The sequence below is a fragment of the Engystomops pustulosus genome, chromosome 8, assembly GCF_040894005.1.
Source record: "Engystomops pustulosus chromosome 8, aEngPut4.maternal, whole genome shotgun sequence".
NCBI lineage: Eukaryota > Metazoa > Chordata > Amphibia > Anura > Leptodactylidae > Engystomops > Engystomops pustulosus.
In genome coordinates this window covers 5,561,514-5,589,093 of record NC_092418.1, presented here as the reverse complement: position 1 = coordinate 5,589,093, position 27,580 = coordinate 5,561,514, and the positions used below count along the sequence as shown (strand labels likewise).

The 27,580-nt window shown below is 46.7% G+C and overlaps 1 protein-coding gene across 1 annotated transcript in view; it reads left to right on the top strand.

Moving 5' to 3' along the window:
• Positions 1 to 2,455: 2,455 nt before the first annotated feature.
• LOC140076270 (serine protease 33-like) overlaps positions 2,456 to 27,580 on the top strand; it is a 31,214-nt gene continuing 6,089 nt past the window's right edge. The window contains exons 1-4 of the mRNA XM_072122822.1: positions 2,456 to 2,502; positions 19,494 to 19,695; positions 22,890 to 23,161; positions 25,546 to 25,715. Coding sequence (XP_071978923.1) covers positions 2,469 to 2,502; positions 19,494 to 19,695; positions 22,890 to 23,161; positions 25,546 to 25,715 — 678 coding nt within the window. The 5' untranslated portion in view covers positions 2,456 to 2,468. The remainder of the gene's footprint in view (positions 2,503 to 19,493; positions 19,696 to 22,889; positions 23,162 to 25,545; positions 25,716 to 27,580) is intronic.

The following is a 27,580-nucleotide window of genomic DNA, read 5'->3' as shown; positions in this document are numbered from 1 at the left end:
GCCCCATATGTACAGGGATATAACTACTATAATACTGCCCCCTATGTACAGGAATATAACTACTATAATACTGCCCCCTATGTACAGGAATATAACTACTATAATACTGCCCCCTATGTACAAGAATATAACTACTATAATACTGTCCCCTATGTACAAGAATATAACTACTATAATACTGCCCCCTATGTACAAGAATATAACTACTATAATACTGCCCCCTATGTACAGGAATATAACTACTATAATACTGCCCCCTATGTACAGGAATATAACTACTATAATACTGCCCCCTATGTACAGGAATATAACTACTATAATACTGCCCCCTATGTACAAGAATATAACTACTATAATACTGCCCCCTATGTACAAGAATATAACTACTATAATACTGCCCCCTATGTACAGGAATATAACTACTATAATACTGCCCCCTATGTACAGGAATATAACTACTATAATACTGCCCCCTATGTACAGGAATATAACTACTATAATACTGCCCCCTATGTACAGGAATATAACTACTATAATACTGCCCCCTATGTACAGGAATATAACTACTATAATACTGCTCCCTATGAACAAGAATATAACTACTATAATACTGCCCCCTATGTACAGGAATATAACTACTATAATACTGCCCCCTATGTACAAGAATATAACTACTATAATACTGCCCCCTATGTACAGGAATATAACTACTATAATACTGCCCCCTATGTACAGGAATATAACTACTATAATACTGCCCTCTATGTACAAGAATATAACTACTATAATACTGCCCCCTATGTACAGGAATATAACTACTATAATACTGCCCCCTATGTACAGGAATATAACTACTATAATACTGCCCTCTATGTACAGGAATATAACTACTATAATACTGCCCCCTATGTACAAGAATATAACTACTATAATACTGCCCCTATGTACAGGGATATAACTACTATAATACTGCCCCCTATGTACAGGAATATAACTACTATAATACTGCCCCCTATGTACAGGGATATAACTACTATAATACTGCCCCCTATGTACAGGAATATAACTACTATAATACTGCCCCCTATGTACAGGGATATAACTACTATAATACTGCCCCCTATGTACAGGAATATAACTACTATAATACTGCCCCCTATGTACAGGAATATAACTACTATAATACTGCCCCCTATGTACAGGAATATAACTACTATAATACTGCCCCCTATGTACAGGGATATAACTACTATAATACTGCCCCCTATGTACAGGAATATAACTACTATAATACTGCCCCCTATGTACAGGGATATAACTACTATAATACTGCCCCCTATGTACAGGAATATAACTACTATAATACTGCCCCCTATGTACAGGAATATAACTACTATAATACTGCCCCCTATGTACAGGGATATAACTACTATAATACTGCCCCCTATGTACAGGGATATAACTACTATAATACTGCCCCCTATGTACAGGAATATAACTACTATAATACTGCCCCCTATGTACAGGAATATAACTACTATAATACTGCCCCCTATGTACAGGAATATAACTACTATAATATTGCCCCCTATGTACAGGAATATAACTACTATAATACTGCCCCCTATGTACAAGAATATAACTGCTATAATACTGCCCCCTATGTACAGGAATATAACTACTATAATACTGCCCCCTATGTACAAGAATATAACTGCTATAATATTGCCCCCTATGTACAGGAATATAACTACTATAATACTGCCCCCTATGTACAGGAATATAACTACTATAATACTGCCCCCTATGTACAAGAATATAACTACTATAATACTGCCCCCTATGTACAAGAATATAACTACTATAATACTGCCCCCCATTACAGGGATATAACTACTATAATACTGCCCCCTATGTACAGGAATATAACTACTATAATACTGCCCCCTATGTACAGGAATATAACTACTATAATACTGCCCCCTATGTACAGGAATATAACTACTATAATACTGCCCCCTATGTACAGGAATATAACTACTATAATACTGCCCCCTATGTACAGGAATATAACTACTATAATACTGCCCCCTATGTACAAGAATATAACTACTATAATACTGCCCCCCATGTGCAGGAATATAACTACTATAATACTGCCCCTGTGGTCAGGGATGATGGGGCTGCTCCTGTGCTCTGGGGGTGTCTTGTTCTCCTCTCTGTGACTAATCTGGTGACGGCAGAGATGATGCTCGGATGTTACCCTGTCTCCTCTCGCTGCTCCGCGCTCCCGGCACGTGTTCCCATTGTTTGCAAATATTTGGGGAAGATGAAGCTGCAGGAACATCCAACCCTCGGGCTCCAGGACCGGTCCAGCTACATTCCAGGATCCAGGACCTCCAGAGGACAAGTATATCAGGAGAAAGAGCGAGCAACATCTGCAGAGCATCGCAGCACCAGGGAGAGGGATGATGAGACTCCTGGTCCTCCTACTGCTGGAGGGTGAGTGTAGTCATAGGGATGGACGAAGGGGGTGGGGGGGATACAATCTATTACTCTCTGTTATCAGCCATTACATCCCGGGGAGAGGAGACTGTACAGGGGGATACAATCTATTACTCTCTGTTATCAGCCATTACACCCGGGGAGAGGAGACTGTACAGGGGGATACAATCTATTACTCTCTGTTATCAGCCATTACATCCCGGGGAGAGGAGACTGTACAGGGGGGATACAATCTATACTCTCTGTTATCAGCCATTACACCCCGGGGAGAGGAGACTGTACAGGGGGGGATACAATCTATTACTCTCTGTTATCAGCCATTACACCCCGGGGAGAGGAGACTGTACAGGGGGATACGATCTATTACTCTCTGTTATCAGCCATTACATCCCGGGGAGAGGAGACTGTACAGGGGGGGGGGGGGGGATACAATCTATTACTCTCTGTTATCAGCCATTACACCCCGGGGAGAGGAGACTGTTCAGGGGGGGATACAATCTATTACTCCTCTGTTATCAGCCATTACACCCGGGAGAGGAGACTGTACAGGGGGATACAATCTATTACTCTCTGTTATCAGCCATTACACCCCGGGGAGAGGAGACTGTACAGGGGGGATACAATCTATTACTCTCTGTTATCAGCCATTACATCCCAGGGAGAGGAGACTGTACAGGGGGGGATACAATCTATTACTCTCTGTTATCAGCCATTACACCCCGGGGAGAGGAGACTGTACAGGGGGATACAATCTATTACTCTCTGTTATCAGCCATTACACCCTGGGGGAGGAGACTTTACAGGAGGGATACAATCTATTACTCTCTGTTATCAGCCATTACATCCCGGGGAGAGGAGACTGTACAGGGGGGATACAATCTATTACTCTCTGTTATCAGCCATTACATCCCGGGGAGAGGAGACTGTACAGGGGGGGATACAATCTATTACTCTCTGTTATCAGCCATTACACCCCGGGGAGAAGGAGACTGTACAGGGGATACAATCTATTACTCTCTGTTATCAGCCATTACACCCCGGGGAGAGGAGACTGTACAGGGGGGATACAATCTATTACTCTCTGTTATCAGCCATTACATCCCCGGGAGAGGAGACTGTACAGGGGGGGATACAATCTATTACTCTCTGTTATCAGCCATTACACCCCGGGGAGAGGAGACTGTACAGGGGATACAATCTATTACTCTCTGTTATCAGCCATTACACCCCGGGAGAGGGAGACTGTACAGGGGGGGGATACAATCCTATTACTCTCTGTTATCAGCCATTACATCCGGAGAGGAGACTGTACAGGAGGATACAATCTATTACTCTCTGTTATCAGCCATTACATCCCGGGGAGAGGAGACTGTACAGGGGGGATACAATCTATTACTCTCTGTTATCAGCCATTACACCCCGGGGAGAGGAGATGTACAGGGGGGATACAATCTATTACTCTCTGTTATCAGCCATTACACCCCGGGGAGAGGAGACTGTACAGGGGGGATACAATCTATTACTCTCTGTTATCAGCCATTACATCCCGGGGAGAGGAGACTGTACAGGGGGGATACAATCTATTACTCTCTGTTATCAGCCATTACATCCCGGGGAGAGGAGACTGTACAGGGGGATACAATCTATTACTCTCTGTTATCAGCCATTACACCCCGGGGAGAGGAGACTGTACAGGGGGGGGGATACAATCTATTACTCTCTGTTATCAGCCATTACACCCCGGGAGAGGAGACTGTACAGGGGATACAATCTATTACTCTCTGTTATCAGCCATTACACCCCCGGGAGAGGAGACTGTACAGGGGGGATACAATCTATTACTCTCTGTTATCAGCCATTACACCCCGGGGAGAGGAGACTGTACAGGGGGGGGGGATACAATCTATTACTCTCTGTTATCAGCCATTACACCCCGGGAGAGGAGACTGTACAGGGGGGGATACAATCTATTACTCTCTGTTATCAGCCATTACATCCCGGGGAGAGGAGACTGTACAGGGGATACAATCTATTACTCTCTGTTATCAGCCATTACATCCCGGGGAGAGGAGACTGTACAGGGGGATACAATCTATTACTCTCTGTTATCAGCCATTACATCCCGGGGAGAGGAGACTGTACAAGGGGGGGGGGGATACAATCTATTACTCTCTGTTATCAGCCATTACACCCGGGGAGAGGAGACTGTAACAGGGGGGATACAATCTATTACTCTCTGTTATCAGCCATTACACCTGGGAGAGGAGACTGTACAGGGAGGAAATACAATCTATTACTCTCTGTTATCAGCCATTACACCCCGGGGAGAGGAGACTGTACAGGGGGGGATACAATCTATTACTCTCTGTTATCAGCCATTACATCCCGGGGAGAGGAGACTGTACAGGGGGGATACAATCTATTACTCTCTGTTATCAGCCATTACACCCGGGGAGAGGAGACTGTACATGGGGGATACAATCTATTACTCTCTGTTATCAGCCATTACATCCCGGGGAGAGGAGACTGTACAGGGGGGATACAATCTATTACTCTCTGTTATCAGCCATTACATCCCGGGGAGAGGAGACTGTACAGGGGGGGATACAATCTATTACTCTCTGTTATCAGCCATTACACCCCGGGGAGAGGAGACTGTACAGGGGGATACAATCTATTACTCTCTGTTATCAGCCATTACACCCCGGGGAGAGGAGACTGTACAGGGGGATACAATCTATTACTCTCTGTTATCAGCCATTACATCCCGGGGAGAGGAGACTGTACAGGGGGGGGATACAATCTATTACTCTCTGTTATCAGCCATTACATCCCGGGGAGAGGAGACTGTACAGGGGGATACAATCTATTACTCTCTGTTATCAGCCATTACACCCCGGGGAGAGGAGACTGTACAGGGGGGATACAATCTATTACTCTCTGTTATCAGCCATTACACCCTGGGGGGAGGAGACTTTACAGGAGGGATACAATCTATTACTCTCTGTTATCAGCCATTACATCCCGGGGAGAGGAGACTGTACAGGGGGGATACAATCTATTACTCTCTGTTATCAGCCATTACATCCCGGGGAGAGGAGACTGCACAGGGGGGATACAATCTATTACTCTCTGTTATCAGCCATTACACCCCGGGGAGAGGAGACTGTACAGGGGGGATACAATCTATTACTCTCTGTTATCAGCCATTACACCCCGGGGAGAGGAGACTGTACAGGGGGGATACAATCTATTACTCTCTGTTATCAGCCATTACATCCCGGGGAGAGGAGACTGTACAGGGGGGGATACAATCTATTACTCTCTGTTATCAGCCATTACATCCCGGGGAGAGGAGACTGTACAGGAGGATACAATCTATTACTCTCTGTTATCAGCCATTACATCCCGGGGAGAGGAGACTGTACAGGGGGGATACAATCTATTACTCTCTGTTATCAGCCATTACACCCCGGGGAGAGGAGACTGTACAGGGGGGATACAATCTATTACTCTCTGTTATCAGCCATTACACCCCGGGGAGAGGAGACTGTACAGGGGGGATACAATCTATTACTCTCTGTTATCAGCCATTACATCCCGGGGAGAGGAGACTGTACAGGGGGGGATACAATCTATTACTCTCTGTTATCAGCCATTACATCCCGGGGAGAGGAGACTGTACAGGGGGATACAATCTATTACTCTCTGTTATCAGCCATTACACCCCGGGGAGAGGAGACTGTACAGGGGGGGGATACAATCTATTACTCTCTGTTATCAGCCATTACACCCCGGGGAGAGGAGACTGTACAGGGGGATACAATCTATTACTCTCTGTTATCAGCCATTACACCCCGGGGAGAGGAGACTGTACAGGGGGATACAATCTATTACTCTCTGTTATCAGCCATTACACCCCGGGGAGAGGAGACTGTACAGGGGGGGATACAATCTATTACTCTCTGTTATCAGCCATTACACCCCGGGGAGAGGAGACTGTACAGGGGGGATACAATCTATTACTCTCTGTTATCAGCCATTACACCCCGGGGAGAGGAGACTGTACAGGGGGATACAATCTATTACTCTCTGTTATCAGCCATTACACCCCGGGGAGAGGAGACTGTACAGGGGGGATACAATCTATTACTCTCTGTTATCAGCCATTACACCCCGGGGAGAGGAGACTGTACAGGGGGGGGGATACAATCTATTACTCTCTGTTATCAGCCATTACACCCCGGGGAGAGGAGACTGTACAGGGGGGGATACAATCTATTACTCTCTGTTATCAGCCATTACATCCCGGGGAGAGGAGACTGTACAGGGGGATACAATCTATTACTCTCTGTTATCAGCCATTACATCCCGGGGAGAGGAGACTGTACAGGGGGGATACAATCTATTACTCTCTGTTATCAGCCATTACATCCCGGGGAGAGGAGACTGTACAGGGGGGGATACAATCTATTACTCTCTGTTATCAGCCATTACACCCCGGGGAGAGGAGACTGTACAGGGGGGATACAATCTATTACTCTCTGTTATCAGCCATTACACCCCGGGGAGAGGAGACTGTACAGGGGGGGGGGGGGGGGGGATACAATCTATTACTCTCTGTTATCAGCCATTACATCCCGGGGAGAGGAGACTGTACAGGGAGGGGGGGGGGGTACAATCTATTACTCTCTGTTATCAGCCATTACATCCCGGGGAGAGGAGACTGTACAGGGGGGATACAATCTATTACTCTCTGTTATCAGCCACTACACCCCGGGGAGAGGAGACTGTACAGGGGGATACAATCTATTACTCTCTGTTATCAGCCATTACACCCCGGGGAGAGGAGACTGTACAGGGGGGATACAATCTATTACTCTCTGTTATCAGCCATTACACCCCGGGGAGAGGAGACTGTACAGGGGGGATACAATCTATTACTCTCTGTTATCAGCCATTACACCCCGGGGAGAGGAGACTGTACAGGGGGATACAATCTATTACTCTCTGTTATCAGCCATTACACCCCGGGGAGAGGAGACTGTACAGGGGGGGGATACAATCTATTACTCTCTGTTATCAGCCATTACACCCCGGGGAGAGGAGACTGTACAGGGGGGATACAATCTATTACTCTCTGTTATCAGCCATTACACCCCGGGGAGAGGAGACTATACAGGGGGATACAATCTATTACTCTCTGTTATCAGCCATTACACCCCGGGGAGAGGAGACTGTACAGGGGGATACAATCTATTACTCTCTGTTATCAGCCATTACATCCCGGGGAGAGGAGACTGTACAGGGGGGATACAATCTATTACTCTCTGTTATCAGCCATTACACCCCGGGGAGAGGAGACTGTACAGGGGGGATACAATCTATTACTCTCTGTTATCAGCCATTACACCCGGGGAGAGGAGACTGTACAGGGGGGATACAATCTATTACTCTCTGTTATCAGCCATTACACCCCGGGGAGAGGAGACTGTACAGGGGGATACAATCTATTACTCTCTGTTATCAGCCATTACACCCCGGGGAGAGGAGACTGTACAGGGGGGATACAATCTATTACTCTCTGTTATCAGCCATTACACCCCGGGGAGAGGAGACTGTACAGGGGGATACAATCTATTACTCTCTGTTATCAGCCATTACACCCCGGGGAGAGGAGACTGTACAGGGGGATACAATCTATTACTCTCTGTTATCAGCCATTACACCCCGGGGAGAGGAGACTGTACAGGGGGATACAATCTATTACTCTCTGTTATCAGCCATTACATCCCGGGGAGAGGAGACTGTACAGGGGGGGGATACAATCTATTACTCTCTGTTATCAGCCATTACATCCCGGGGAGAGGAGACTGTACAGGGGGGATACAATCTATTACTCTCTGTTATCAGCCATTACACCCCGGGGAGAGGAGACTGTACAGGGGGATACAATCTATTACTCTCTGTTATCAGCCATTACACCCCGGGGAGAGGAGACTGTACAGGGGGGATACAATCTATTACTCTCTGTTATCAGCCATTACATCCCGGGGAGAGGAGACTGTACAAGGGGCGATACAATCTATTACTCTCTGTTATCAGCCATTACACCCCGGGGAGAGGAGACTGTACAGGGGGATACAATCTATTACTCTCTGTTATCAGCCATTACATCCCGGGGAGAGGAGACTGTACAGGGGGGGGGGGGGTACAATCTATTACTCTCTGTTATCAGCCATTACATACCGGGGAGAGGAGACTGTACAGGGGGATACAATCTATTACTCTCTGTTATCAGCCATTACACCCCGGGGAGAGGAGACTGTACAGGGGGATACAATCTCTTACTCTCTGTTATCAGCCATTACACCCCGGGGAGAGGAGACTGTACAGGGGGGATGCAATCTATTACTCTCTGTTATCAGCCATTACACCCCGGGGAGAGGAGACTGTACAGGGGGGGATACAATCTATTACTCTCTGTTATCAGCCATTACACCACGGGGAGAGGAGACTGTACAGGGGGGGATACAATCTATTACTCTCTGTTATCAGCCATTACACCCCGGGGAGAGGAGACTGTACAGGGGGATACAATCTATTACTCTCTGTTATCAGCCATTACATCCCGGGGAGAGGAGACTATACAGGGGGATACAATCTATTACTCTCTGTTATCAGCCATTACACCCCGGGGAGAGGAGACTGTACAGGGGGGATACAATCTATTACTCTCTGTTATCAGCCATTACACCCCGGGGAGAGGAGACTGTACAGGGGAGGATACAATCTATTACTCTCTGTTATCAGCCATTACATCCCGGGGAGAGGAGACTGTACAGGGGGATACAATCTATTACTCTCTGTTATCAGCCATTACACCCCGGGGAGAGGAGACTGTACAGGGGGGATACAATCTATTACTCTCTGTTATCAGCCATTACACCCCGGGGAGAGGAGACTGTACAGGGGGATACAATCTATTACTCTCTGTTATCAGCCATTACATCCCGGGGAGAGGAGACTGTACAGGGGGGATACAATCTATTACTCTCTGTTATCAGCCATTACACCCCGGGGAGAGGAGACTGTACAGGGGGGGATACAATCTATTACTCTCTGTTATCAGCCATTACACCCCGGGGAGAGGAGACTGTACAGGGGGGATACAATCTATTACTCTCTGTTATCAGCCATTACATCCCGGGGAGAGGAGACTGTACAGGGGGATACAATCTATTACTCTCTGTTATCAGCCCGGGGAGAGGAGACTGTACAGGGGGGATACAATCTATTACTCTCTGTTATCAGCCATTACACCCCGGGGAGAGGAGACTGTACAGGGGGATACAATCTATTACTCTCTGTTATCAGCCATTACATCCCGGGGAGAGGAGACTGTACAGGGGGGGATACAATCTATTACTCTCTGTTATCAGCCATTACACCCCGGGGAGAGGAGACTGTACAGGGGGGATACAATCTATTACTCTCTGTTATCAGCCATTACACCCCGGGGAGAGGAGACTGTACAGGGGGGGATACAATCTATTACTCTCTGTTATCAGCCATTACACCCCGGGGAGAGGAGACTGTACAGGGGGGGGATACAATCTATTACTCTCTGTTATCAGCCATTATACCCCGGGGAGAGGAGACTGTACAGGGGGATACAATCTATTACTCTCTGTTATCAGCCATTACACCCCGGGGAGAGGAGACTGTACAGGGGGGGGGATACAATCTATTACTCTCTGTTATCAGCCATTACATCCTGGGGAGAGGAGACTGTACAGGGGGATACAATCTATTACTCTCTGTTATCAGCCATTACACCCCGGGGAGAGGAGACTGTACAGGGGGGGATACAATCTATTACTCTCTGTTATCAGCCATTACATCCCGGGGAGAGGAGACTGTACAGGGGGGGATACAATCTATTACTCTCTGTTATCAGCCATTACACCCCGGGGAGAGGAGACTGTACAGGGGGGATACAATCTATTACTCTCTGTTATCAGCCATTACATCCCGGGGAGAGGAGACTGTACAGGGGGGATACAATCTATTACTCTCTGTTATCAGCCATTACATCCCGGGGAGAGGAGACTGTACAGGGGGGGGATACAATCTATTACTCTCTGTTATCAGCCATTACACCCCGGGGAGAGGAGACTGTACAGGGGGGGGATACAATCTATTACTCTCTGTTATCAGCCATTACATCCCGGGGAGAGGAGACTGTACAGGGGGGGATACAATCTATTACTCTCTGTTATCAGCCATTACACCCCGGGGAGAGGAGACTGTACAGGGGGATACAATCTATTACTCTCTGTTATCAGCCATTACATCCCGGGGAGAGGAGACTGTACAGGGGGGGGGGGATACAATCTATTACTCTCTGTTATCAGCCATTACATACCGGGGAGAGGAGACTGTACAGGGGGGGATACAATCTATTACTCTCTGTTATCAGCCATTACATCCCGGGGAGAGGAGACTGTACAGGGGGGGATACAATCTATTACTCTCTGTTATCAGCCATTACATCCCGGGGAGAGGAGACTGTACAGGGGGGGGGGATACAATCTATTACTCTCTGTTATCAGCCATTACACCCCGGGGAGAGGAGACTGTACAGGGGGATACAATCTATTACTCTCTGTTATCAGCCATTACACCCCGGGGAGAGGAGACTGTACAGGGGGGATACAATCTATTATTCTCTGTTATCAGCCATTACACCCCGGGGAGAGGAGACTGTACAGGGGGGGGTATACAATCTATTACTCTCTGTTATCAGCCATTACACCCCGGGGAGAGGAGACTGTACAGGGGGGATACAATCTATTACTCTCTGTTATCAGCCATTACATCCCGGGGAGAGGAGACTGTACAGGGGGGATACAATCTATTACTCTCTGTTATCAGCCATTACACCCTGGGGAGAGGAGAATGTACAGGGGGGATACAATCTATTACTCTCTGTTATCAGCCATTACACCCCGGGGAGAGGAGACTGTACAGGGGGGGGGGGGATACAATCTATTACTCTCTGTTATCAGCCATTACACCCCGGGGAGAGGAGACTGTACAGGGGGGATACAATCTATTACTCTCTGTTATCAGCCATTACATCCCGGGGAGAGGAGACTGTACAGGGGGATACAATCTATTACTCTCTGTTATCAGCCATTACACCCCGGGGAGAGGAGACTGTACAGGGGGGATACAATCTATTACTCTCTGTTATCAGCCATTACACCCCGGGGAGAGGAGACTGTACAGGGGGGGATACAATCTATTACTCTCTGTTATCAGCCATTACATCCCGGGGAGAGGAGACTGTACAGGGGGGGATACAATCTATTACTCTCTGTTATCAGCCATTACACCCTGGGGAGAGGAGACTGTACAGGGGGGATACAATCTATTACTCTCTGTTATCAGCCATTACACCCCGGGGAGAGGAGACTGTACAGGGGGATACAATCTATTACTCTCTGTTATCAGCCATTACACCCCGGGGATAGGAGACTGTACAGGGGGATACAATCTATTACTCTCTGTTATCAGCCATTACATCCCGGGGAGAGGAGACTGTACAGGGGGGATACAATCTATTACTCTCTGTTATCAGCCATTACATCCCGGGGAGAGGAGACTGTGCAGGGGGGGGGGGGATACAACCTATTACTCTCTGTTATCAGCCATTACATCCCGGGGAGAGGAGACTGTACAGGGGGGGGATACAATCTATTACTCTCTGTTATCAGCCATTACACCCCGGGGAGAGGAGACTGTACAGGGGGGGGGATACAATCTATTACTCTCTGTTATCAGCCATTACATCCCGGGGAGAGGAGACTGTACAGGGGGGGATACAATCTATTACTCTCTGTTATCAGCCATTACACCCCGGGGAGAGGAGACTGTACAGGGGGATACAATCTATTACTCTCTGTTATCAGCCATTACATCCCGGGGAGAGGAGACTGTACAGGGGGGGGGGATACAATCTATTACTCTCTGTTATCAGCCATTACATACCGGGGAGAGGAGACTGTACAGGGGGGGATACAATCTATTACTCTCTGTTATCAGCCATTACATCCCGGGGAGAGGAGACTGTACAGGGGGGGATACAATCTATTACTCTCTGTTATCAGCCATTACACCCCGGGGAGAGGAGACTGTACAGGGGGATACAATCTATTACTCTCTGTTATCAGCCATTACACCCCGGGGAGAGGAGACTGTACAGGGGGATACAATCTATTACTCTCTGTTATCAGCCATTACATCCCGGGGAGAGGAGACTGTACAGGGGGGGATACAATCTATTACTCTCTGTTATCAGCCATTACACCCCGGGGAGAGGAGACTGTACAGGGGGGATACAATCTATTACTCTCTGTTATCAGCCATTACACCCCGGGGAGAGGAGACTGTACAGGGGGATACAATCTATTACTCTCTGTTATCAGCCATTACACCCCGGGGAGAGGAGACTGTACAGGGGGATACAATCTATTACTCTCTGTTATCAGCCATTACACCCTGGGGAGAGGAGACTGTACAGGGGGGATACAATCTATTACTCTCTGTTATCAGCCATTACACCCCGGGGAGAGGAGACTGTACAGGGGGATACAATCTATTACTCTCTGTTATCAGCCATTACACCCCGGGGAGAGGAGACTGTACAGGGGGATACAATCTATTACTATCTGTTATCAGCCATTACATCCCGGGGAGAGGAGACTGTACAGGGGGATACAATCTATTACTCTCTGTTATCAGCCATTACACCCCGGGGAGAGGAGACTGTACAGGGGGGATACAATCTATTACTCTCTGTTATCAGCCATTACACCCCGGGGAGAGGAGACTGTACAGGGGGGATACAATCTATTACTCTCTGTTATCAGCCATTACACCCCGGGGAGAGGAGACTGTACAGGGGGGGATACAATCTATTACTCTCTGTTATCAGCCATTACATCCCGGGGAGAGGAGACTGTACAGGGGGGGGGGGGATACAATCTATTACTCTCTGTTATCAGCCATTACACCCCGGGGATAGGAGACTGTACAGGGGGATACAATCTATTACTCTCTGTTATCAGCCATTACACCCCGGGGAGAGGAGACTGTACAGGGGGGGATACAATCTATTACTCTCTGTTATCAGCCATTACACCCCGGGGAGAGGAGACTGTACAGGGGGGGATACAATCTATTACTCTCTGTTATCAGCCATTACACCCCGGGGAGAGGAGACTGTACAGGGGGGGGGGGGGATACAATCTATTACTCTCTGTTATCAGCCATTACACCCCGGGGAGAGGAGACTGTACAGGGGGGATACAATCTATTACTCTCTGTTATCAGCCATTACATCCCGGGGAGAGGAGACTGTACAGGGGGGATACAACCTATTACTCTCTGTTATCAGCCATTACACCCCGGGGAGAGGAGACTGTACAGGGGGGGATACAATCTATTACTCTCTGTTATCAGCCATTACACCCCGGGGAGAGGAGACTGTACAGGGAGGATACAATCTATTACTCTCTGTTATCAGCCATTACACCCCGGGGAGAGGAGACTGTACAGGGGGGGGGGGGGATACAATCTATTACTCTCTGTTATCAGCCATTACACCCCGGGGAGAGGAGACTGTACAGGGGGATACAATCTATTACTCTCTGTTATCAGCCATTACACCCCGGGGAGAGGAGACTGTACAGGGGGATACAATCTATTACTCTCTGTTATCAGCCATTACATCCCGGGGAGAGGAGACTGTACAGGGGGGGATACAATCTATTACTCTCTGTTATCAGCCATTACATCCCGGGGAGAGGAGACTGTACAGGGGGGGATACAATCTATTACTCTCTGTTATCAGCCATTACACCCCGGGGAGAGGAGACTGTACAGGGGGGGATACAATCTATTACTCTCTGTTATCAGCCATTACATCCCGGGGAGAGGAGACTGTACAGGGGGGGATACAATCTATTACTCTCTGTTATCAGCCATTACATCCCGGGGAGAGGAGACTGTACAGGGGGGATACAATCTATTACTCTCTGTTATCAGCCATTACATCCCGGGGAGAGGAGACTGTACAGGGGGGGATACAATCTATTACTCTCTGTTATCAGCCATTACCCCCCGGGGAGAGGAGACTGTACAGGGGGATACAATCTATTACTCTCTGTTATCAGCCATTACACCCCGGGGAGAGGAGACTGTACAGGGGGATACAATCTATTACTCTCTGTTATCAGCCATTACATCCCAGGGAGAGGAGACTGTACAGGGGGATACAATCTATTACTCTCTGTTATCAGCCATTACACCCCGGGGAGAGGAGACTGTACAGGGGGATACAATCTATTACTCTCTGTTATCAGCCATTACATCCCAGGGAGAGGAGACTGTACAGGGGGATACAATCTATTACTCTCTGTTATCAGCCATTACACCCCGGGGAGAGGAGACTGTACAGGGGGGGGATACAATCTATTACTCTCTGTTATCAGCCATTACATCCCGGGGAGAGGAGACTGTACAGGGGGGGATACAATCTATTACTCTCTGTTATCAGCCATTACATCCCGGGGAGAGGAGACTGTACAGGGGGGGATACAATCTATTACTCTCTGTTATCAGCCATTACATCCCGGGGAGAGGAGACTGTACAGGGGGGATACAATCTCTTACTCTCTGTTATCAGATGTTTGCTGTTATTTCCTCCCCATGCAGCAGGGGGCGCTGTATATACATTGACAATACAATTGGACATTAATAACATTAGACGTGACCTCTCTATACACTTGCATTGATTATAATAGTGGAGTTGAAGCCGTGAAATACCATCTCAATAAGCCGGACCTCCTACACACAGAACACATACAATTCTTGTTAGACAGTATTATGTTTATTTTGACTCACAATTCTATTTACAGCGTTTAGGTACAGCCATGGGGACCAGATTCGCGCCTAGTTATGCCAATTTATTTATGGGAAGATTTTACCATCCAACCCCATCTAGGCGCGGGTGTGGTCCTCTGGCGGAGATATATAGATGATATGATTTGTATCTGGGATGGCACACAGGACGGCCTCACAACATTCATCAATTCACTAAACAGTAATCTGCCTTTCACTCCATCACTGCACAACAAGTAGAATTTTTGGATCTCCTTATCACAGCAGACAATAACACACTTAGCTGTAGCAACTTCAAGAAACCCACAGCCAAAAATGGTTACATTGTATTCGACAGTTGCCACTTACCACGGTGGTTACTGAATGTCCCTTACGGACAGGAGAAATTGTACGGAGATACATTTGAAAGAGAAGCAACAGAACTTTGCAACATTTCCTACATAAACAGTATCCAAGACCGGAAAAAGCCAGAAATACGGACAGAGAAGTGATTCTAGGGAAGAAAAAGGTTGAACAATTACCCCCCAGGGACAAAAAAACGGCCGAAGACTAAACAAAAATAATACTATCGTTCAGTGTACATCATACTAAAATGAAGAAAGTAATCCAGAGACATTGAGATATTTTGAAAGATGACAAAATAATTGGGGAATTCCTACCCCCACAACCACCGGTAGTATTTACTAAAGCTCCCAATCTTGGGATACAGATAGCTCCATCAATAAGAACAATAAAATCTTCTTCTTGTCTATCTCTTAAAGGGAACCTACCACCCTGATTCTATCTATAAAGGTAGAAGGGGTGGTAGGTGGATGTATGGGACGTGAGGATAGCCCCTTTTCTGGGCTAATCCTCTCGTCCCGGGTGTCTTTTAGAAAACTTTATTGGAGGCATATGTAAATTTTTGTTATGCGGCTACTGGGGCGTGGAGTAGCCGGACATGAGGCTACTAGTCGCGGCTACTCCACGCCCCAGTAACCACGTTACTCCGCCTACCATTTAATCTTCGTCGCGTAGCTGCGCGCCCTCGTCCTGCTCCCCTGCTTTCTGCGCATGCGCAGAAGGCCGCAGATGCCGGGGGACCAGGTGAGGGCACCGAACATTAATTGGTAGGCGGAGTAACGAGGCTACTGGGGGCGTGGAGCAGCTGCGACTAGTAGCCTCATGTCCGGCTACTCCACGCCCCAGTAGCCGCATAAAAAAATTTACATATGCCTCCAATAAAGTTTTCTAAAAGACACCCGGGACGTGAGGATTAGCCCAAAAAAGGTCTCTCCTCACGTCCCATTCATCCACGTACCACCTGTTCTTCCTTTATAGGCAGAATGGGGGTGGTTGATTCCCTTTATAGGTTTCTTTCATTGCGGCAGATGCATTTGCTGCAGATCTACCAGCTTCAATAGACAAACAGACGTCCTGCTATCCAACAGTAATGATTTCCCCTTCCAGATTAAAGAACTATTGACGTGCAACAGCACGAAAGTCATCTCTATCATAGAATGTCCGTGCCACAAGCAATACATAGGGAGAACAAGCAGAAAAGAATAGGGGAACACTTTAGGAACATAAAAGCAGGTTTCCAACAACACAGCTTATCTTCCCATTATAAAACATTCCACAATTGTAGCCTTACCGACACGAAGTTCAGTGCGATCCATTCTGTGACCCCTGACTGGCGAGGTGGTAACTTTATGGCTAAAATGTCAAGATCGGAAGCTAAAATGATTTACAACTTCGATACCATTATCCCCAAGGGTCTCAATGCTGAAATGGAAATGTTCGGTTTCCTATGAGGAATAGAGCCGCGTGCACACTGGGCGTCTGTGTCAGGCTGTCTCCAGCACACTGGCGCACACTGAATGTGGGGCTCTCTCCTGTAGTATACCTCTGCATGACATGTACTCCAGACCCTCAGACTGCTCCAACTATTTAGTGTTTGAGGTCCATATATATTAAACAGATGGTAATATACAAGAGTGTATGCTGAACTCTGTTGGAGCATGCTTAATGGGAACCTACCACCACAAATCTACCTATAAAAGGTAGATCGGGTGGTAGGTGGATCAATAGGACGCGAGGATAGCCCTTTATAGAGCTAATCCTCACGTCCCCGCACTTTTTTGGTAACTTTTATTAGATTTACACATTGCAAATTTTCTTATGCGGCTACTGGGGCGTGGAGTGGCCACATCTGAGGTTACACGAGGCGGCTACTCCACGCCCCGGTAGCCTCTTTTCCCCTCCTACTCACCATCTTCGGTGCGCAGCTTCTCCTAGCTGCGCACCCTCGTCCAGCGATCCTACCGTCTGCGCATGCGCAGAACAGCAGGCCCACGCCTGTGCAGCCCCGGCTTCGGAGCAGTGACCGCGCAGGTCACTTTCGTATTACCACTATATATTCTGTATTTTTATCTCTATATTTTAAAGGAAACCTACCACTTGAAGTGGCAGGTTTCCGATGGCAATACCGAGAACCAGCTCAGGGTGAGCTGGTGCCGGAGCTTATTTTAGTTAGTGTTTTAAACCGCGGTATCGCGGTTTAAAACACTTTTTAAACTTTATAGCCGGCGCAGGGAGGTACGCGCTCGGCGCTTACCATGCGCGCGGCTCTCATTCACTTCCTATGTAGCCGCGAGCACGGTAAGCGCCGAGCGCGTACCTGCCTGCGCCGGCTATAAAGTTTAAAAAGTGTTTTAAACCGCGATACCGCGGTTTAAAACACTAACTAAGATAAGCTCCGGCACCAGCTCACCCTGATCTCACCCTGAGCTGGTGCCCGGTATTGCCATCGGAAACCTGCCACTTCAAGTGGTAGGTTTCCTTTAAGTATTTGGTTATTTATTTTTATGGATTCAGTTTTTGATTTATTTATATACATGTTTATTTTTATTGTTATCCCATTGAAGGTTTACTTTCTAGTTAAGCAAATGGTAACTGTGTAAACAAACCATTTAGATCCAGGCCGAGGTTTTTGTAGAAGTTTTTGTATATAACAGGCATGTGGGCAGTTCATTTTATTATTTAGCTACTGAAGCAGAGCTCTGAAACGCGTCTAGCGATATATAAAGATACCGTGGAGTTAGTGCTCAATACAACCATCGTTACCATCACAGCCAAAATAGCAGGAGCGGCTACACGTCCTCCAAAGAAAATCCATCCCTTTTACCTGGTCATCCTACAGCCAGAGACGACCAGCAGCCGGAGTAATCAGACGGAGCACAGTACACTGACGCATGCGCACATCCACTCCGGGGACGCCGAGACACTGCCCATCCTCACAGCACTGCCGAGCCCGTCCAACGTGACATCTGAGTCTAAGGAGGACTCTTTAGTCTTTCGGGGAACTGAGAGTGTGACATTGGTCACAAGTGACCATACATCGGGCAGTTTTAATGTGCAAAACATGGATTATTACCCTTGTTTACAGCATATATGAGCCGTGTATAACCTATGGGCATATATGAGCTGTTTATAACCTATGGGCATATATGAGCTGTTTATAACCTATGGGCATATATGAGCTGTTTATAACCTATGGGCATATATGAGCTGTTTATAACCTATGGGCATATATGAGCTTTTACCTGTATGTAAGAACAAACTCCACGGTACATAATTATAGTTATAGTTACATTCCAATTTTTTACTAAGGGCACAGATGTGCACTTGGGCTCTATGGTGCCATTTGTGCCCCTTTTTAGCCCAGCCTGAGATATAATAAAGTGTTACACACCGGTATACATACCTTTACATTGTGCAATATTGTATTTTAATTTGATGTATTATTTGATGTGTTATATGTTAACCATTATAGTTAATAACCAAATAACCATCAGCGTGTATTGGTGCTTGGTGCAATTTCCGCTTTCATACAGTTAAGCACCTGTATAGCACCTGAGCGCATCCTCTGCCAGTTTTGAATCAATATTGGGGTTACGGTAGAGCAGAGTTACTACTACTGTTATTTTAATATCCCGTTGCCCCTTTTGTATCTGACATCTCTGTGTTATGTTCCCCAGTCCTTCCTGTGGTGGTCCCGGAGATTCTCGTCCCCCCTTCCTGTGGCGCCCCCGTGTTCTCCAGGAGAATAGTTGGAGGCACAGATGCGGCAGAAGGCGCGTGGCCCTGGCAGGCCAGTATACTATTTGGGGGGAGCCCAGTATGCGGAGGATCCCTCATCTCCAACCAGTGGGTGCTGAGCGCTGCTCACTGCTTCGACTCGTAAGTCCCAGCACTGCTGTATCTAATCCTATTGTGTGTCATACTGGCTGTTGTGTGAGCTCACATATACACACATATACCAGTGCACACGATACACACATCTACCAGTGCACACATAACACACATATACCAGTGCACACATAACACACATATACCAGTGCACACATTACACACATATACCAGTGCACAGATTACACACATATACCAGTGCACACATTACACACATATACCAGTGCACAGATTACACACATATACCAGTGCACACGATACACACATCTACCAGTGCACACATTACACACATATACCAGTGCACACATTACACACATATACCAGTGCGCACATTACACACATATACCAGTGCACACATTACACACATATACCAGTGCGCACATTACACACATATACCAGTGCACACATTACACACATATACCAGTGCACACATTACACACATATACCAGTGCACACATTACACACATATACCAGTGCGCACATTACACACATATACCAGTGCGCACATTACACACATATACCAGTGCACACGATACACACATCTACCAGTGCACACATAACACACATATACCAGTGCACACATAACACACATATACCAGTGCACACATTACACACATATACCAGTGCACAGATTACACACATATACCAGTGCACACATTACACACATATACCAGTGCACAGATTACACACATATACCAGTGCACACGATACACACATCTACCAGTGCACACATTACACACATATACCAGTGCACACATTACACACATATACCAGTGCGCACATTACACACATATACCAGTGCACACATTACACACATATACCAGTGCGCACATTACACACATATACCAGTGCACACATTACACACATATACCAGTGCACACATTACACACATATACCAGTGCACACATTACACACATATACCAGTGCGCACATTACACACATATACCAGTGCACACATTACACACATATACCAGTGCACACATTACACACATATACCAGTGCGCACATTACACACATATACCAGTGCGCACATTACACACATATACCAGGGCACACATTACACACATATACCAGTGCGCACATTACACACATATACCAGTGCGCACATTACACACATATACCAGTGCACACATTACACACATATACCAGTGCACACATTACACACATATACCAGTGCACACATTACACACATATACCAGTGCACACATTACACACATATACCAGGGCGCACATTACACACATATACCAGTGCACACATTACACACATATACCAGTGCACACATTACACACATATACCAGTGCGCACATAACACACATATACCAGTGCGCACATTACACACATATACCAGTGCGCACATTACACACATATACCAGTGCGCACATAACACACACATACCAGTGCACACATTACACACATATACCAGTGCACACATTACACACATATACCAGTGCACACATTACACACATATACCAGTGCACACATTACACACATATACCAGTGCACACATTACACACATATACCAGTGCACACATTACACACATATACCAGTGCACACATTACACACATATACCAGTGCACACATTACACACATATACCAGTGCACACATTACACACATATACCAGTGCACACATTACACACATATACCAGTGCACACATTACACACATATACCAGTGCGCACATTACACACATATACCAGTGCACACATTACACACATATACCAGTGCACACATTACACACATATACCAGTGCACACATTACACACATATACCAGGGCGCACATTACACACATATACCAGTGCACACATTACACACATATACCAGTGCACACATTACACACATATACCAGTGCACACATTACACACATATACCAGTGCACACATTACACACATATACCAGTGCGCACATTACACACATATACCAGTGCACACATTACACACATATACCAGTGCGCACATTACACACATATACCAGTGCGCACATTACACACATATACCAGGGCACACATTACACACATATACCAGTGCACACATTACACACATATACCAGTGCACACATTACACACATATACCAGTGCACACATTACACACATATACCAGTGCGCACATTACACACATATACCAGTGCGCACATAACACACATATACCAGTGCGCACATTACACACATATACCAGTGCGCACATTACACACATATACCAGTGCACACATTACACACATATACCAGTGCACACATTACACACATATACCAGTGCGCACATTACACACATATACCAGTGCACACATTACACACATATACCAGTGCACACATTACACACATATACCAGTGCACACATTACACACATATACCAGTGCACACATTACACACATATACCAGTGCGCACATTACACACATATACCAGTGCGCACATAACACACATATACCAGTGCGCACATTACACACATATACCAGTGCGCACATTACACACATATACCAGTGCGCACATTACACACATATACCAGGGCACACATTACACACATATACCAGTGCGCACATTACACACATATACCAGGGCACACATTACACACATATACCAGTGCACACATATACCAGTGCACACATTACACACATATACCAGTGCACACATAACACACATATACCAGGGCACACATTACACACATATACCAGTGCACACATTACACACATATACCAGGGCACACATTACATACATATACAGAGTGTGACTCTGTTTCCCTCCTCCGACTACAGCCATGTCTGACTACATTACACAGGGAGGAGGGGGGAGGCTCAGCACTAGACTCTGTATAGGAAGCTGCTGTGTGGGAAGGGCTAGCAGCTTGATAGAAGGTAATAGATGTGTGATAATCCCCTCTCTGCTCGGGGCTGTAGATCCAGCACTGACTACCCCTGCACCCTGCTGTGTGAGACTCAGAGATGATTATTAGCGGTGGCTCTCACATAGGGCATGGCGGAGTACCACAGCGATTGCCGGCTGGATGGCTGCCTGGTTCTGGATGTTGTCACATGTTCAGGATCCTTGCTCTGTCCTGAAGGTTTGTTACAATGTATCAGCCCACATTAGGAAACAACTGTAACAAATCTCGTGGTTGGGAGCCTGTCATACTGTGAGCGGCCAGCAGGGGCAGGAGGTGACAACCTGATAACTTCTTGTTTCTTCTCTTGTCAGATCCCCCTCCCCCTCAGACTACTCCGTCTACCTGGGGGGCTACAAGCTGGATATCCTCACTGCTAACGGCCTTGAAGCCAAAGTGGACAATCTCATCCTCCACCCGCAGTACAGGGGTCCGGGGGAGAGCGGGGACATCGCCCTGGTCCACCTCTCCAGACCGATCACCTACACCCGCTCCATCCTCCCGGTGTGTGTGCCCTCCCCCGCCATGGCCTTCCCATCAGGAACCAACTGCTACGTGACGGGTTGGGGCCGCACACAGACCAATGGTGAGTGACCCCGAGCAGGACCCCCTCTATCCCCCACCTCCTTCCCCCATCAGGACCTTCTCACTGGATCCATCTAATGCAAAGTCTGGGGTCCGCAGATATACTGCAGAGCTAGCTGCTGCAGAACCTCTTTAAGAGGAAAGGAATATCTTCAGTCACTGAAGGCATATCCTCTCGCTTCTTTTGCCCTGAGTTCACTTCATTAAGCGGCTCCAGGACCCCTCTCTTCTGCTGAAGCTTTTACTAAAAGGAGCAATGGAGCAGCCCCCAGTGCAATCCTAATATAAAAACACATCCACAGTCCACCAGGGCACACTGATATGACATGGTTGGCACAGCCTGGGCGCATTGATATGACACGGTTGGCACAGCCTGGGTGCAGTGATATTGCATGGTTGGCACAGCCTGGGGGCAGTGATATGACATGGTTGGCACAGCCTGGGCGCATTGATATTGCACAGTGGGCACAGCCTGGGCGCAGTGATATGACATGGTTGGCACAGCCTGTGCGCATTGATATTGCACAGTTGGCACAGCCTGGGCGCAGTGATATGACATGGTTGGCACAGCCTAGGTGCAGTGATATGACACGGTTGGCACAGCCTGGGTGCAGTGATATGACATGGTTGGCACAGCCTAGGTGCAGTGATATGACATGGTTGGCACAGCCTAGGTGCAGTGATATGACATGGTTGGCACAGCCTGAGTGCAGTGATATGACATAGTTGGTACAGCCTGGGTATAGTGATATTGCATGATTGGCACAGCCTGGGGCCAGTGATATGACACGGTTGACACAGCCTAGGTGCAGTGATATGAGACGGTTGGCACAGCCTAGGTGCAGTGATATGATATAGTTGGCACAGCCTGGGTGCAGTGATATGACATGGTTGGCACAGCCTGGGCGCATTGATATTGCACAGTGGGCACAGCCTGGGCGCAGTGATATGACATGGTTGGCACAGCCTGGGCGCATTGATATTGCACAGTTGGCACAGCCTGGGCGCAGTGATATGACATGGTTGGCACAGCCTAGGTGCAGTGATATGACATGGTTGGCACAGCCTGAGTGCAGTGATATGACATAGTTGGTACAGCCTGGGTATAGTGATATTGCATGGTTGGCACAGCCTGGGGGCAGTGATATGACATGATTGGCACAGCCTGGGGCCAGTGATATGACACGGTTGGCACAGCCTAGGTGCAGTGATATGAGACGGTTGGCACAGCCTAGGTGCAGTGATATGATATAGTTGGCACAGCCTGAGTGCAGTGATATGATATAGTTGGCACAGCCTGGGTACAGTGATATTGCATGGTTGGCACAGCCTGGGGGCAGTGATATGACATGGTTGGCACAGCCTGGGGGCAGTGATATGACATGGTTGGCACAGCCTGGGGGCAGTGATATGACACGGTTGGCACAGCCTGGGGGCAGTGATATGACATGGTTGGCACAGCCTGGGGGCAGTGATATGACATGGTTGGCACAGCCTGGGGGCAGTGATATGACATGGTTGGCACAGCCTGGGGGCAGTGATATGACATGGTTGGCACAGCCTGGGGGCAGTGATATGACATGGTTGGCACAGCCTGGGGGCAGTGATATGACACGGTTGGCACAGCCTGGGGGCAGTGATATGACATGGTTGGCACAGCCTGGGGCCAGTGATATGACACGGTTGGCACAGCCTGGGTACAGTGATATTGCATGGTTGGCACAGCCTGGGGGCAGTGATATGACATGGTTGGCACAGCCTGGGGCCAGTGATATGACACGGTTGGCACAGCCTGGGTACAGTGATATTGCATGGTTGGCACAGCCTGGGGGCAGTGATATGACATGGTTGGCACAGCCTGGGGGCAGTGATATGACATGGTTGGCACAGCCTGGGGGCAGTGATATGACATGGTTGGCACAGCCTGGGGGCAGTGATATGACATGGTTGGCACAGCCTGGGGGCAGTGATATGGCACGGTTGGCACAGCCTGGGTGCAGTGATATTGCACGGTTGGCACAGCCTGGGTGCAGTGATATGGCATGGTTGGCACAGCCTGGGTGCAGTGATATTGCACGGTTGGCACAGCCTGGGTGCAGTGATATGGCATGGTTGGCACAGCCTGGGTGCAGTGATATGACACGGTTGGCACAGCCTGGGTGCAGTGATATTGCACGGTTGGCACAGCCTGGGTGCAGTGATATGGCACGGTTGGCACAGCCTGGGTGCAGTGATATGACACGGTTGGCACAGCCTGGGTGCAGTGATATGGCATGGTTGGCACAGCCTGGGTGCAGTGATTTTACATCGTTGGCACAGCCTGGGCGCAGTGATGACACCTCTGCACAGTCCACCATGTAAGTCTTTTGCTTCTTCTGTTTGCAGAGTTCCTGGCGCCCCCCAAGACCCTCCAGCAGCTGATGCTCCCCCTGATCAGCCGGGAGTCATGTGACCAAATGTACCACAAAGGGTCAACCACTAGAGACGAGGTGCCCATCATCAAGAGTGACCAGATCTGTGCCGGGTACCAGGCCGGGCAGAGGGATTCCTGCACGGTGAGTCCAGGGTATCACCCCCCCCCCCACACACACCACCTGTCTGTCTGGGGGCCATGGAGAAGGTCTATAGAGAACAGAACAAGGGGCTTATTCTATAGAGGGATAGATGTGTGTATGTAAGGAATGTAAGTATGCATGAATATGTATGACTAAATGTATGTATAACTGTGTGTTACTGTATGTATGTATGACTGTGTGTATGGCTATATGTATGTATGACTGTGTGTTACTATATGTATGTATGACTGTGTGTTACTGTATGTATGTATGACTGTGTGTTACTATATGTATGACTGTGTGTTACTATATGTATGACTGTGTGTTACTGTATGTATGTATGACTGTGTGTATGACTATATGTATGTATGACTGTGTGTATGGCTATATGTATGTATGACTGTGTGTTACTATATGTATGTATGACTGTGTGTATGACTATATGTATGTATGACTGTGTGTATGGCTATATGTATGTATGACTGTGTGTTACTATATGTATGTATGACTGTGTGTATGACTATATGTATGTATGACTGTGTGTTACTATATGTATGACTGTGTGTTACTATATGTATGACTGTGTGTTACTATATGTATGACTGTGTGTATGACTATATGTATGTATGACTGTGTGTATGACTATATGTATGACTGTGTGTTACTGTATGTATGTATGACTGTGTGTATGACTATATGTATGTATGACTGTGTGTTACTATATGTATGTATGACTGTGTGTTACTATATGTATGACTGTGTGTTACTATATGTATGTATGACTGTGTGTATGACTATATGTATGTATGACTGTGTGTTACTATATGTATGACTGTGTGTTACTATATGTATGACTGTGTGTTACTATATGTATGTATGACTGTGTGTTACTGTATGTATGTATGACTGTGTGTATGACTATATGTATGACTGTGTGTTACTGTATGTATGTATGACTGTGTGTATGACTATATGTATGTATGACTGTGTGTTACTATATGTATGTATGACTGTGTGTATGACTATGTATGACTGTGTGTTACTGTATGTATGTATGACTGTGTGTATGACTATATGTATGTATGACTGTGTGTTACTGTATGTATGTATGACTGTGTGTATGACTATATGTATTTATGACTGTGTGTTACTATATGTATGACTGTGTGTTACTGTATGTATGTATGACTGTGTGTTACTATATGTATGTATGACTGTGTGTATGACTATGTATGACTGTGTGTTACTGTATGTATGTATGACTGTGTGTATGACTATATGTATTTATGACTGTGTGTTACTATATGTATGACTGTGTGTTACTATATGTATGACTGTGTGTTACTATATGTATGTATAACTGTGTGTTACTATATGTATGACTGTGTGTTACTATATGTATGACTGTGTGTTACTGTATGTATGTATGACTGTGTGTATGACTATATGTATGTATGACTGTGTGTTACTATATGTATGTATGACTGTGTGTATGACTATATGTATGTATGACTGTGTGTATGACTATATGTATGTATGACTGTGTGTTACTATATGTATGACTGTGTGTTACTATATGTATGTATGACTGTGTGTATGACTATATGTATGTATGACTGTGTGTTACTGTATGTATGTATGACTGTGTGTATGACTATATGTATGTATGACTGTGTGTTACTATATGTATGACTGTGTGTTACTGTATGTATGTATGACTGTGTGTATGACTATATGTATGTATGACTGTGTGTTACTATATGTATGACTGTGTGTTACTATATGTATGTATGACTGTGTGTTACTATATGTATGTATGACTGTGTGTATGACTATATGTATGTATGACTGTGTGTATGACTATA